At 36.4% G+C, this 15,019-nt stretch overlaps 1 protein-coding gene across 1 annotated transcript in view; it reads left to right on the forward strand.

Annotated features, from left to right (window-relative positions):
- The first annotated feature begins 6,829 nt into the window (after positions 1-6,829).
- The window catches only part of LOC146137832 (protein mono-ADP-ribosyltransferase PARP4-like), a 47,719-nt gene continuing 39,529 nt past the window's right edge, over positions 6,830-15,019 (forward strand). The window contains exon 1 of the mRNA XM_083393961.1: positions 6,830-7,419. Within this exon, the coding sequence (XP_083250087.1) occupies positions 7,360-7,419 (60 nt within the window). The 5' untranslated portion in view covers positions 6,830-7,359. The remainder of the gene's footprint in view (positions 7,420-15,019) is intronic.

The raw sequence follows: 15,019 nt of genomic DNA on the forward strand, positions 1-15,019 counted from the left end.
TTTAAAAGCTTTAAAATATTGCGGGAAATCTTAACCGAATATTTCGGGAAATACCAGATTAAAAAAGCTTGAAATACTAACAAAGAATAATGAAGACGGCAAAAATAGAACACAGATGGCTGTTGTTTAACTGCAACTATACATCATTTGCCAACTTAAAAAGCTGCAATTTTACTGTAGCCGATTTTCTTTGGTGGAGTAAAATTGACCAACATCAGTAATACATCACGACTACACCAAAGTTGGAAGAGGTGTATCGTTGATTACGATTGTGTTGCATGATTTACTCACATACATATCTTATGATGCGCAATTAATCTGTTTGATGCTTATTTTTTAACCGTGGCACTGTTAAAAGACACGTCTCAAAAAAGGCAAATAAAACTCCAAAATGTCGTAGCAAACTTTCAAGAAAAATAGCAGATAATAAAAAGCAGACCGGAAAACTTCAGATTGCATTCTTAATTGTGAACTTGGTAACCAATAATTATCACCTGCTTTTGGCACCTTTGTTCAATCCGAACTATTATTTTGGATGTACTTTGGAATTATAACATAGTTGTCTTTATCGCCACCTAGTCGCTAGTGTATTAAAACTTATAATCTTTTTGATCAGATGGACCTTTTTGAAATGATCTATTGCCTCAAAAATTATTACAAAAAAATGCTGTATAACAGTTACTGCAAACCAGGGGTCCCCAACATTTTTACGATCTCGTACCACTTTGTACTGCCACGCGTAACACTTCTTGCAGAACAGCCAATTTAATCGAATAATATTTTTAACTATTTTTAGCTTACAACTAGCATTATTCAACGCTGTATGCAGTAGAATAGAGTAGATTAAGCTATAAAAAAGAAGATTATATATATCAAGAGCAATCATTTGACATAATTACCGCCCACTGTTTCACAGCGTTGTACGTCTTCACAAGGCAACTTTGTTCCTTGTTGACAATTTACATAAACTGTATTTTTAAGATCGTAATGATGCGATACAACCGGCATAGTTACGTAACAATGAATAGGCTTCGGGATTTTTTTTTTTTTGGAAACAAAACCAGATAAACAAAATGTCAAATTATGAATCCAGGTTTTGAAAAAACGGAAGCTACTTGCGTACCACCGGAAAAACCTTCGCGTAACACTTGTGGTACGCGTACCACAGGTTGGGAACACCTGCTCTAAACCAATGGTTTCCAACCAGTCAGAGACCCAGAGTTACGTTTTACTTGGTCAACACAAAAAAGTCACACATTGCAAGTGAAAATCACTGTTTCTTCCTTAGTCCTCATTATAGACACATAATTTTGCTCAGAGAGATTTATAACAATTGATGTTACACACTAGCAATATGCCGAGGCTACATATGAGCAAACATTTATTCAAACTGTAAGACTCAAATAAATTCCATCACACTGTAAAATTTTCTCACAAGCTGTTGACTTGATTTATAAACGGACCAGAATTTGAGCAGGAGGAAATCCCGTAATGTTGTTTTAGGGAGCACTGTAAGAACGGACTAACTATTTGTGTTTCAGGTTTTAGTTTTTAGAAACAAATAATGTTTTGTGCAATTTAAAAAAAATATCTCTATGTAAAATGGCCTGGCGAAGGGTGTGACAGAAAAACCTAGCCTACCACATTTCAAACTTGGAAAAAGAGAAATACTTCATAAGCAATCAAAACATTTATTGTCTCATCTCAAAGTCAAAAGTCTCATCTCAAAGTCTATTTGATTTATATGTTTTAAAGATTAGGCCTACATCCTGTAGATGGCGCCTGTATATTTCAACAGGTGAGACATGACCACCGTGCTATCTGAACTCCACTACATCGAAACTAAACAAACTGCCGTAGCATTTCAAAGTGCATACTGTCAGGTCGCTTATAGATTTATTGTACATTCACATAGTTCAGTTAGCTCGCTTTCAATAAAATGGCTTACAGCGCAGTAAAAATACGTGTTGCCAGTAATTAGGAGTGCATCGTTGACTGTAGTTTTTTATCCAGCAGTAGCGTGACACTATATAGCACAAGAGCGACTGCGATGGGGATTAGCTAAGCCAAAATGCCGACTGGATTTGCCAGAACGGCCAGGAAAGGAAAATAGTATCGAGGTGAAATATTTAACACTTTACCAGGCGAACACGCTATAATCACAAGCACAAACAGACATGCGTCGTTTCTCTACACGCCCTCGAACCACAGATTCCCCATTTCTAACGAAAACTTCCACAATAACTGCATTTTTTTTGCCAGTCCAGGCCATTTTACATGCAAATACAAAATTTTAACATGCCAATACAAATTTTTTTCAAAGGTGTGTAACATTCGGACAGCAAGCAAACATTTTGGCCTGTAATACGAATTACTCGACAAAAAATGTTATGACTCATTTAAATAAAACGTGTTTTTCACAAATTTTATTTAGTTTATCAAGTTTACTAACGACAAATCTATCGGAAATAAGAGCATTACTTTTTCTGATATTTTTTTGCTCACAATAAATTTGCTATTTGGCCTCACAACTCCTCTGGCAGTAAGGGCAAGGGGGTTATCTTTTTTCCAAACTATATTCTTTTCAAGGCACCGTTATAATTGATATTATTAGAGACAATCATATCAGCCAAACATAATGGTTTACTTAGCCCACTTGTAGTGGCACGTATTTGGTTACTAAGCCAAAACTCGTTTAAATACAAAATCACACGAGGCGTGCGGAAATAGAAAGAAGTTGGATATAACTCACCTCGCAGAGTATTCATTTGGTGCAATGACAAACCGGGGAAAGGTGATTATTTCATAACGGCGATATAATAGATTCGTGTGTTTGTTGATTAAATGGTTTACTTTATTACCTTGCCGTTCACTAGTCACTGCACATACAAAATTAATCAACTCAATGTCCCTAACAAGTCACGTTTTTTTGCCACACTAATATTTATTTCGTTTAGTAATACCAATGCAATGCCTCGTGTAAAACTAGCATTGTTACATGCTCGTCATCATGTTTTCAGTTGTTGTCTGGTAATTTGTATTTTGATAGTTGCGCGTTTTCTATTTGCTGGTTACATATGGGGAATTCCCCAAGACAAAAAAAGAGGAAGTAAACAGACAACGCATATTGCGAGACAATCGGCATTAATTTGCAGCACGTACGGTAACGCAGAACTGTGTTTTAACAAGAAATATGTGTGATATTGGATGTGTTTTTCTTTGCGAAAGCGTCATTTTTGTCATATTTAATGTTAAAACGTTATTTCGTTAAATATTCAAACATTTATGATGTACGCAATACACATGGGTTAGAATGTTAGATCTTGGCCTGTTTCAAAATACCTAAATGGATTAAATTTGGCGCTCTTTCACTATTGTACGTAAAAATTAATAAAAAAAAAAATTTTTTTTAATGCCGCATACCACGACACATATTGTTTGGGTTAGGGTGCAGGTTAGCGTTTGGTTGAGGGTGGGTCAAGTTATTATTAATAATAAACATAATATTACTTGACCCATCCTCACCCAAACGCTAACCCTAACCCAAACAATATGCGTTGTGGTATGCGGTATTGTTATTTTTTTTTTTTGCATAACTTTTCACGTACAATAGTGAAAGAGCGCCTTAAATTTGTATGAGCAATTAGCTTTAAGGTATATTTTTTAAAAAAACGTTTCTAATCTATCTTAGTGATTGAGAATTACCCAAAGGAATGAAAAATCCTAATCTCTCACATACATTTAAAGCAAATAATTGTTATACCATAAAGAAATACAAAACTTGAAAATGTTTAATTTTTTCCAATGTCAAGTGGCATCTTAACCCAAAATTTGATGTACTGTATATCACATTTTTTAACCTGTATTCTTACGACCAAACTTCGAACCAGTCTGTATTCTGTGCCAGGTGCACACCTGATATTTTTCTAATATAGGCTATTTTTAAGAAATTTGAACGCTGGTCTTAAATCCTACCACAGCTTTGAACAATTATTAAAGCAATGCACAATGCTGGGTTAGGGAAGTGTACGGCATGTGGGCCGGATCCAGCCCGCCAACGTAATTCATTCGGCCCGCCGCCTATTTGACAAACTAGATACGAGTCTACATATGTTTTTTAAAAAAAAATCGCGCTTGCTTCAGTCGCCAGGCGCCTGATACACAGTTGTTCTAAAGTTTTAATAACACAATTCTTAGACACAGTTGTTCTAAAATTTTAATAACACAATTCTTACAATTCTTAGTTAACATTTTGTGTGGCCCGCAGGTAACTTTCTGAGTTTGGTTTTGCCTCGCGACTAAAAAAAGGTTTCTGACCCCTGGGTTAGGTTGTCGCTGAGTGTTTGTGTAAGGTTGGGTCAAATAATATTGTTTAATTGCTTTACCTACCCAAACGCTAATCCCCATCCTAACCCAAATAAGTAATTGGTTGTAGGATTCTGGACCCACCACCGAAACTTGTGTACACACCTAAATTGGTATATTGCGCACTAAAATTTTGAAAAAAGGCGAATTGTGGGAGGAATTTAAACCTAAAATGTGCAAAAAAACATAATTGCACATGTTCATACCTCAACATTTGGTTCCGAAGTCCCAAGATCTCGGTGTGAAGTGCCATGGAATGCAGACTGGTTCTCATGGAATGTACAAATTCTAGAAATCCATATCAGACAATCTATGTTTTTTACTTTTTTTGAATTTGGTTGCAAAGCAGGCTTTTTGATATGTACTTAAATCAATCACATCTTTCAAACAACTTTTAACTTTTTTTTTTCTTTTTTTTTTTTTTAAATTAATTTTTTATGAGAAAAATTGATATATACTTCAATGTTTTTATGTACTCCAAATCTTAGTTTTATGTTCACATTCTATTTTTTTTTATGTTCACATTTCTATTTTTTAGTGTCATGCAAACTTGCAGAATCTCAGTAATTTGTTTCATGTTTTTGTAGTGAAGGTTATTTACCACTTTGGACAGAAGGTTATTTATTTTTTTGCACAAATATTTTATATAACGGTATTTCAGCCAGGCGATTTTTAGTAGCCATTTTATTTCAGCCACACAACTTTTAAGCCTAATAAACACCACCTTCATAATTTCCTTAGTTTCCAATTTGGTTTAATGTAACTTTGTTTAATTTTTGACAAAAGTTGGAATCAACTTTTTAAATTGTAATTATATAAAGGCAAATGATTAGAGTTAATAATTTTTTAAAGCCTAATATTTGTGATCGATTTTGGCAACAACATTTCTTCTTTAAAATTACAATGGCAAAACGCAAGGCATCCAACGATTCAGCATCAAAAGTTAAAAAGGTTAAACAAGTAGACATCAAAGAAACTAAAGAAAATAAGATTGGAAACGCTCAAATTATTTCCAAAGATACTGGTGATAGTGCAGCTATACAGACCAGCACATCTGATGGTCGGCCATTTAATCTGAAAATCACCTCATGGAATGTAGCCGGGGTTAGGGCTTGGGCAAAGAAGGATGGAGCCGCTTGGATCGCAGATGACGATGCTGACATTGTTTGTCTGCAGGAGACCAAGTGCGGAGAAAAGGACATTCCACAGCAACTGAAAGACATCAAGGGCTATAAGATTTTCTGGAATGTTGCTAAAAGCACCAAGGGTTTTAGTGGGGTCGGCTTGCTTTCCAAAACGGAACCAATCAAAGTTGATTTTGGCATTGGAATTGAGGAACATGACCAGGAAGGACGTACCATAACTGCAGAGTACGATGAGTTCTTTCTAGTCACCACATACGTCCCAAATTCACAGAGGAAACTCAAGCGATTGGACTACCGCTTACAGTGGAACAAGGACCTGCAAGCATACCTCAAAAATCTGGACCAAAGCAAGCCAGTGGTGTTGTGTGGTGACCTCAATGTTTCCCATTTGGAAATTGACCTCGCAAACCCGAAGAGCAACAAACGAAATGCCGGTTTTACTCAGGAGGAAAGAGATGGCTTAACAGCGCTACTTGATGATGGCTTCACCGACACCTATAGAAAGCTTTACCCTGATCTGACAGGAAAATACACATTCTGGACATACATGGCGAATGCCAGGGCCAAAAATGTTGGATGGCGACTTGATTATTTTATCCTGTCAAACAGATGGGTTGATAATGTTTGCGACAACGTTATCCAGTCGTCGGCCCTGGGCAGCGACCACTGTCCCATATCTCTGTTGCTTGCAGTTCCCAAATGAAGTCACCAACCATTGCAGACAGCTTAAGACATTTCACACATGACAAAAACTGTTTTTTTTTTATTACCAACAAATTTGAGGTTCTTTTTTGTGTGTTGAGTTATTCTGTTCTGTACCTTAAAAAGTTAAACATCATCTTCAAACATGTGCTACTGTTGATCACTGCCAATGCATGTTTTTTTGTTGCTGCTATTTCCTATTAACATTGCAAATTGCCATGGTGTAAACATTTCATTTCAAAGTTGTTATGTTTTTAACCTAAATTGTGTTCGTTATTTCTCGATTGATCTGTTTTCTAATATTTTGTGATAATAGTTTTTTTATGTTAAAACAGAAGATGGTACAATCCCTGCTTAACCGCAATAGAAGAAAGAAAGTAAAAGCGGAAGTTGCATCTCCAATGTTTTTTACATTTTTGCAAATGAATACACTAATGGAATTGGTGTCTATTAGGTTTTACTTGCAAATTTTAGTTTTGTGTGTGGAACAGATGTTAATTCTGTGAGTTTTCCCTTTAGAAGTACCTTAGTAGTTGCAATTAAGTATTGACACTTACGCAAACCAAATTTTAAAAAGCCCCAAAAAAGATTATATAATTTTTCAGTATTTTATGATTTAGAACTTTCCTTGACACTGTAGCCTGTAATAAAATGGGTGTCCAGAAAAGCCCAGACCTGTTTCATGGCTTACAGTTTGTCCTGGACCTCGGCTCAATGCCATACAAGAGAAAAAAGAAACTTCGTGAAAACATTACAGCCAATGGAGGATATGTGTCTTATATACTCACTAAAATTGTTCTATATTTCATTTTAACTTGTTTAAATACTGTGTAACTTGAAGTTGTAGGCTTCACTTTGTTGTCATATGCTTTGTTAATATAAACTGAAGTAAATGTCCTTTACTTTTATAGGTTTTTCGTCAAATAACGGTGCTAAAAGTTTGTTTGGCATTAAAAACCTAATAATGTTCAATGCTACAAACGTAGGTTAAATATGTATGTTTAGAGCAAGTTTTTGCTGGTGCCAACCGAAAAAGGTTCCAAAGTTGACACATATAAGTCAAGAAAGGCTATAGAGTTGGGAATTCCTGTGCTTTCTCAATGTTATGTTGAAAACTGTTTGGATGTAAATACAATTCTTGATACTGATGGTTATTGTGTTTCTGGTGAGTCGAAAATTGACAAATTTTCAAAAGGAAAAATACAAGGTAAGACAATCCCTAGCATATAGTTTTCATTGTGCTTAACGCAAATTTGTAATTTGTTTCTGTATAATATGGTGTGAGACAGGGTTCCTCTTTTCACCGGATTTTTTCACTCCCAGGAAACAGGATTGAAAAATGAATATTCCCGGGATTCCCGACAAAAAATTCTACCTAAAATTACGTCATTATGACGTTTAAAATTATTTTATATTAGCTCAAAAATTTAATTAAGCTTATCTATGTTCTGTAGTCTCGCTTCTGCAATCTTACAAGACCTTCTCGTATTAAAGTCAGCACCTTTATTTGTTTTTATTTTAAAAAAAGCGCGTTTTTTAAAAGAATAAATTTAATCAAGTTTTTTCCGCTGGCAAGCGCAAATAAAGCAACTCAGGCAACGACTTTAACAGGGTTGGTAATATTTTTTCTTTATATCTGTCAAAAACGACAATTTTTTTAAATTTCGCCATGTTGCCGAATACCCGGGATTAAAAAAAAAATTCCGGGATTCAGGATTGTTAATTTGCAGGAAATCCCGGGAATTTCCCGTCAAAACATTCCCGGAGAGGAACCCTAGTGTGAGAGTTATCCTTTATTGGGCGGTTTCAGTACAAATATATCTTTTAATTATATGTAATTGATTTGTGCGATTAGGATGTAGTATGTTATGTACCATTGTTGTTGGTCAAAGTAAAGTGACTTCTATAGTATAGATCACAGTTTTACACATTTGTGTATGAATGGTTTACAGACATAACACAATAAAACGTAGTGTTTTGTACTCGCTTGCTCTTCATAACAAGTGCAATTTGCCTCTGGCGAGTACTGAGTGAACTCAACTCATGTGACTGTTGAATACATTAGGCAAAAAAGTTATTTGTAAATCGCTCACTATGCACTTCAACATCAAACTGACCAAACGTTGTTGAAAGTACCACACCTTCAGTATTTCTGTAAACATTCCGGACTGTCTCTAGATTCAGTTGGAAAATAGGTATTTTGCTATGATTATTAATTATCGGAGATGTTTCAACAGGAAACTTTCGTCCTGTTGTTCCCCACCAGTTGCGGAAACGTGTGTTTGACACCTTTCATTCGTTGTCACACCCTGGTAATAAAGCGACGCAGCGTCTAATCGGCGATCGTTTTGTGTGGCACGGCATGAAAGCAGACATTCAAAGGTGGTGTCAAACTTACATTGCTTGTCAACGTTGCAAGGTCATTCGACACAATAAGGCTCCTTTAGCTAAATTTGTCGAACCTTCTTCTCGTTTTAGCGATTGTCACCTGGACATCGTTGGTCCTCTTCCTCTTTCAAACGGTTATTCTTATCTTTTAACATGCACTGATCGATACACGCGTTGGCTAGAAGCCATACCGTTGCGTGACATTTCAGCGTCTACATGCACCGACGCATTTTTGCTTCACTGGATTGCGCATTTCGGCTGTCCAACACGCTTAACTACCGATCGCGGCACGCAGTTGCTCGGCTCTGTTTGCAAACTTTTGCAACAATTTAGGCATTAAATTGCAGACTACAACCGCTTACCACCCAGCCTCAAACGGAGCGATTGAAATAACACACAAATCACTCAAATCCGCTCTGAAGGCTTATGACGATCCACTTAACTGGCATTCAAACTTAGGTTTAGTTCTTTTAGGCCTACGTTCTGTTTACAAACCGGATATTGATTGTTGTTCTGCTGAGTTACTTTATGGATCAACCCTTCGTTTGCCAGGCGAATTTTTCGAAACTTACGTTCCGAATGTGCCTCAACATGAATATTCGCAGCAACTGACAAGATTTATGTCGCTTCAATTTTTTATTCCTCGTAGAGAACAAAAAGATACCAAGGTGTATCTCGACACATCGCTGTCGTCCTGCACTCATGCTTTCGTCAGGGTGAATGCTAACAAAGGCAGTCTTTATACTCATTTTGACGGTCCTTACAAGACTTTAAATAAGCATCCAAAATATTTCACTCTTGCTATGCGCGGACGCAATAACAACGTCTCCATAGACAGGATTAAGGTTGCTTATCTTCCAGATATTTCAGATTTCATGACTCTTCCTGACTCTTCCAACTTTCGTCCTGATGCTACAGATGTTGATAACTTTCCAACATCCTTTGAAACTAATGAAACGGTTTCCATCGACGAGCCTTTGCGTCACACTAGACGAGGTCGTCCTATTCACTTGCCTTACCGTTTCCGAGATTGATTCAGAATTTCCTTTTCTCTTGCTCCTCAGCTCTCACTACTTGTTACCGACTATTTCTGTTCTGCTACCTTTTCGTTTAATTTTGTTTGCATGAATTTATGTTTTGTTGTGTCACAGATTTTACAATAACAGTAGCTTAGACTTAACATAACAACCTTATTAGAACCCGATAACTGCGCTCAAGCTTTTAATTTCAAACTCATTTGGCAATCAACTCTCGGAGGTGTTCGACTCTTCATGTACGATAGTTGATTGATCGGAGACTGGAACATGGATTTTCGTGTCAACTGGTCATCACATCTCTGATCCTGCATCTACATCCTCATCGGAGTGTTCATCATCACCGAGCTTTTGGAATCCATCACTGGAAAGAGCTCACGTCACCACTTTTTCAACCTGGAATCTAAACTGAAGAAATTCGTCATTTTGAGCAATGCTCAAAAAAGATTGGAGGAATTCATCATATAAAACAATGCTTTCAAAGACAGGAGGAAAAAGCAAAAGAAGAAGCAGACGAACATCAGCCGGACTTTCTTTTGGACAAGGGGGGTGATTTGTAGCGTTTAGCTGGCGAACTTATTTGTTAAGTTTATAATTATTTGTTAAGTTTTTTTTAAAAATGCATATGGTTGAATCGGTTCAGCATTGTTTTGAGTTATTAGCGGTTTTAAGCGAAGCTTCCTGTAATCTGACAAGCCTGCCCTAGTTTTTAAGTTCTGCGCGCGTTCGTGCGCCTATAGCTTCCTAAGCCATTTTCCGGACCAGCTAGTCCACGCGTTTCGTTGACCACATGTTTTTCATCGACCTTTTTCTCGCGTTTATCTGCTCGCTCCCGCTTCGCATCCTTTCTCTTTATTATAAATCCCTAGCCTTCCTCGTTTCTGATTTCCTGTCGACCGCAAACGCAACCCCAACTTCTCTCCCTCTTTCACACTTCACATTTTTCTGAGTCTTAAGTTAGACGTGTTACTTTTTATCTGTTGTACCGGAGTCTTGTTGGAGCGAAGTTCTGTCAATCTAAGTGAGTACTGAATATTATAACGCTATTTTATTGCATGAAATAAATCTGATTATTCCTCCTTGTTATACGAGTCTGTTTTTATTCTAAATGAGCCTAACACCTCAGGGTTATCTTTTTTCCAAACTATATTCTTTTCAAGGCACCGTTATAATTGATATTATTAGAGACAATCATATCAGCCAAACATAATGGTTTACTTAGCCCACTTGTAGTGGCACGTATTTGGTTACTAAGCCAAAACTCGTTTAAATACAAAATCACACGAGGCGTGCGGAAATAGAAAGAAGTTGGATATAACTCACCTCGCAGAGTATTCATTTGGTGCAATGACAAACCGGCATAATGTGATTATTTCATAACGGCGATATAATAGATTCGTGTGTTTGTTGATTAAATGGTTTACTTTACTACCTTGCCGTTCACTAGTCACTACACATACAAAATTAATCAACTCAATGTCCCTAACAAGTCACGTTTTTTTGCCACACTAATATTTATTTCGTTTAGTAATGCCAATGCAATGCCTCGTGTAAAACTAGCATTGTTACATGCTCGTTATCATGTTTTCAGGAAATGTTGTTGTCTGGTAATTTGTATTTTGATAGTTGCGCGTTTTCCATTTGCTGGTTACATATGGGGAATTCCCCAAGACAAAAAAAGAGGAAGTAAACAGACAACGCTTATTGCGAGACAATCGGCATTAATTTGCAGCACGTACGGTAACGCAGAACCAAGGCTGCCACTCGTAGGGATATTACCCTACGGTAGGGTATTTTCGCGTAAAGTAGGGAGTAGGGAATACCTACGGGATAAATGGTACTTTGTAGGGAAAAGTAGGGTATTTTGGTAAAAAAGAAAGTTATGGGGATCAGACACTTGCAATGGAGTTATTTACCAAGTAGGTAGGCCTACTATTAAATTATACAACTTGTTATTTGTTTTAAATTTAAGATTTTCCCATTTTTTAGGACGACTTATTAAAAATTGTATCATACAGGTTAATGATATTATGCGTTTTTACCCTTTTTAAATAGCAACGGTGACGCCCGTCTGAAATCCTACCACAAGGAATATTATTTGGGTTAGGGTGCGGGTTAGCGTTTGGGTTCGGTTAGGTTAAGCAATATTATTAAATGTTAAAATTTAACACATCCTCACCCAAACTATAAGCGCCATAACAGCAATTTGAGAATATAATCCAGCCCAACTGGAACCCCGTTTCAACTTGGGCGAACTTGGCGTGCCGAGATTGTTTTGGGGCCTCATGTTTATTTGTATAAATTTACTCCTATCTAAATGTTGTAGCAAATATCCGTCATTCCGCATCATTTTTACCGTTTTTGTCTATTTCCTATTTGTTGAAACAGGCTATTTGCCCGGCTCGCATGTTTACCGAACTTCGCACTACTGTAACCGGATCTGCAAAATTGCCTCACGATTTATTGCTAAAGTCGTTTACAGTAGTGCAAATTTTAAAGTTCGTTTACGACGTACTGTAAACGGCTTTAGCAATGAAACTTATGTAATTTTGCAGATCCAGTTACAGTCCGGTAGTGCGAATTTTGAAGTTCGATAAACGGATGGGAAAACTTCGGCACTGGTCTGAATCTTACCACAACGAGATAATATTGTGCAGAATAAGGCATTAGCCGTTTACCGAACTTTAATTTCGAACTTTGGGGATCGGCTCATTTTTCTAAAAATAGAAAATTAAAAAAAATTACTTCAAATTTGAAGTACGGCAACAGGTTGCCAGGCAAATTGCCTCTTCCTATTTTGTTTTTTAGCCTACTTACGTCAATAGAGTCGTTATAGAGCCCCTAGATCAACCCGCCATAGCGTAGGGAAAACGTAGGGTAAAACTTGCATGTGTGGTAGGGAAAAATGAAAATTTAGAGTGGCAGCCCTGCGCAGAACTGTGTTTTAACAAGAAATATGTGTGATATTGGATGTGTTTTTCTTTGCGAAAGCGTCATTTTTGTCATATTTAATGTTAAAACGTTATTTCGTTAAATATTCAAACATTTATGATGTACGCAATACACATGGGTTAGAATGTTAGATCTTGGTCTGTTTCAAAATACCTAAATGGATTAAATTTGGCGTTCTTTCACTATTGTACGTAAAAATTAATAAAAATTTTTTTTTTTCAAATGCCGCATACCACAACACATATTGTTTGGGTTAGGGTGCAGGTTAGCGTTTGGTTGAGGGTGGGTCAAGTTATTATTAATAATAAACATAATATTACTTGACTCACCCAAACGCTAACCCGCACCCTAACCCAAACAATATGCGTTGTGGTATGCGGTATTGTTATTTTTTTTTTTTGCATAACTTTTCACGTACAATAGTGAAAGAGCGCCTTAAATTTGTATGAGCAATTAGCTTTAAGGTATATTTTTTAAAAAAACGTTTCTAATCTATCTTAGTGATTGAGAATTACCCAAAGGAATGAAAAATCCTAATCTCTCACATACATTTAAAGCAAATAATTGTTATACCATAAAGAAATACAAAACTTGAAAATGTTTAATTTTTTCCAATGTCAAGTGGCATCTTAACCCAAAATTTGATGTACTGTGTATCACATTTTTTAACCTGTATTCTTACGACCAAACTTTGAACCAGTCTGTATTCTGTGTCAGGTGCACACCTGATATTTTTCTAATATAGGCCATTTTTAAGAAATTTGAACGCTGGTCTTAAATCCTACCACAGCTTTGAACAATTATTAAAGCAATGGACAATGTTGGGTTAGGGAAGGGTACGGCATGTGGGCCGGATCTGGCCCGCCAACATAATTCATTCGGCCCGCCGCCTATTTGACAAACTAGACACGAGTCCATTTCACATACCGTTTCACTGTTTTAACTACATAAGTGCGTAAAATAAAATCTTTATACATATGTTTTAAAAAAAAAATTGCGCTTGCTTCGGTCGCCAGGCGCCTGATACACAGTTGTTCTAAAGTTTTAATAACACAATTCTTAGACACAGTTGTTCTAAAATTTTAATAACACAATTCTTAGTTAACATTTTGTGTGGCCCGCAGATAACTTTCTGAGTTTGGTTTTGCCTCGCGACTAAAAAAAGGTTTCTGACCCCTGGGTTAGGTTGTCGCTGAGTGTTTGTGTAAGGTTGGGTCAAATAATATTGTTTAATTGCTTTACCTACCCAAACGCTAACCCCCATCTTAACCCGAATAAGTAATTGGTTGTAGGATTCTGGACCCACCACCGAAACTTGTGTACACACCTAAATTGGTATATTGCGCACTACAATTTTGAAAAAAGGCGAATTGTGGGAGGAATTTAAACCTAAAATGTGCAAAAAAACATAATTGCACATGTTCATACCTCAACATTTGGTTCCGAAGTCCCAAGATCTCGGTGTGAAGTGCCATGGAATGCAGGCTGGTTCCCATGGAATGTACAAATTCTAGAAATCCATATCGCACAATCTATGTTTTTTACTTTTTTTGAATTTGGTTGCAAAGCAGGCTTTTTGATATGTACTTAAATCAATCACATCTTTCAAACAACTTTTAACTTTTTTTTTTCTTTTTTTTTTTTAAATTAATTTTTTATGAGAAAAATTGATATATACTTCAATGTTTTTATGTACTCCAAATCTTAGTTTTATGTTCACATTCTATTTTGGGTAGTGTCATGCAAACTGGCAGAATCTCAGTAATTCGTTTCATGTTTTTGTAGTGAAGGTTATTTACCACTTTGGTTATTTATTTTTTTGCACAAATATTTTATATAACGGTATTTCAGCCAGGCGATTTTTAGTAGCCATTTTATTTCAGCCACACAACTTTAAGCCTAATAAACACCACCTTCATAATTTCCTTAGTTTCCAATTTGGTTTAATGTAACTTTGTTTAATTTTTGACAAAAGTTGAAATCAACTTTTTAAATTGTAATTATATAAAGGCAAATGATTAGAGTCAATAATTTTTTAAAGCCTACTATTTGTGATCGATTTTGGCAACAACATTTCTTCTTTAAAATTACAATGGCAAAAAGCAAGGCATCCAACGATTCAGCATCAAAAGTTAAAACAATTAAACAAGGAGACATCAAAGAAACTATAGAAAATAAGATTGGAAACGCTCAAATTATTTCCAAAGATACTGGTGATAGTGCAGCTATACAGACCAGCACATCTGATGGTCGGCCATTTAATCTGAAAATCACCTCATGGAATGTAGCCGGGGTTAGTGCTTGGGCAAAGAAGGATGGAGCCGCTTGGATCGCAGATGACGATGCTGACATTGTTTGTCTGCAGGAGACCAAGTGCGGAGAAAAGGACATTCCACAGCAACTGAAAGACATCAAGGGCTATAAGATTTTCTG

Source organism: Ascidiella aspersa, chromosome 7 (assembly GCF_963924565.1).
Source record: "Ascidiella aspersa chromosome 7, kaAscAspe10.2, whole genome shotgun sequence".
In the NCBI taxonomy this organism is placed as follows: domain Eukaryota; kingdom Metazoa; phylum Chordata; class Ascidiacea; order Phlebobranchia; family Ascidiidae; genus Ascidiella; species Ascidiella aspersa.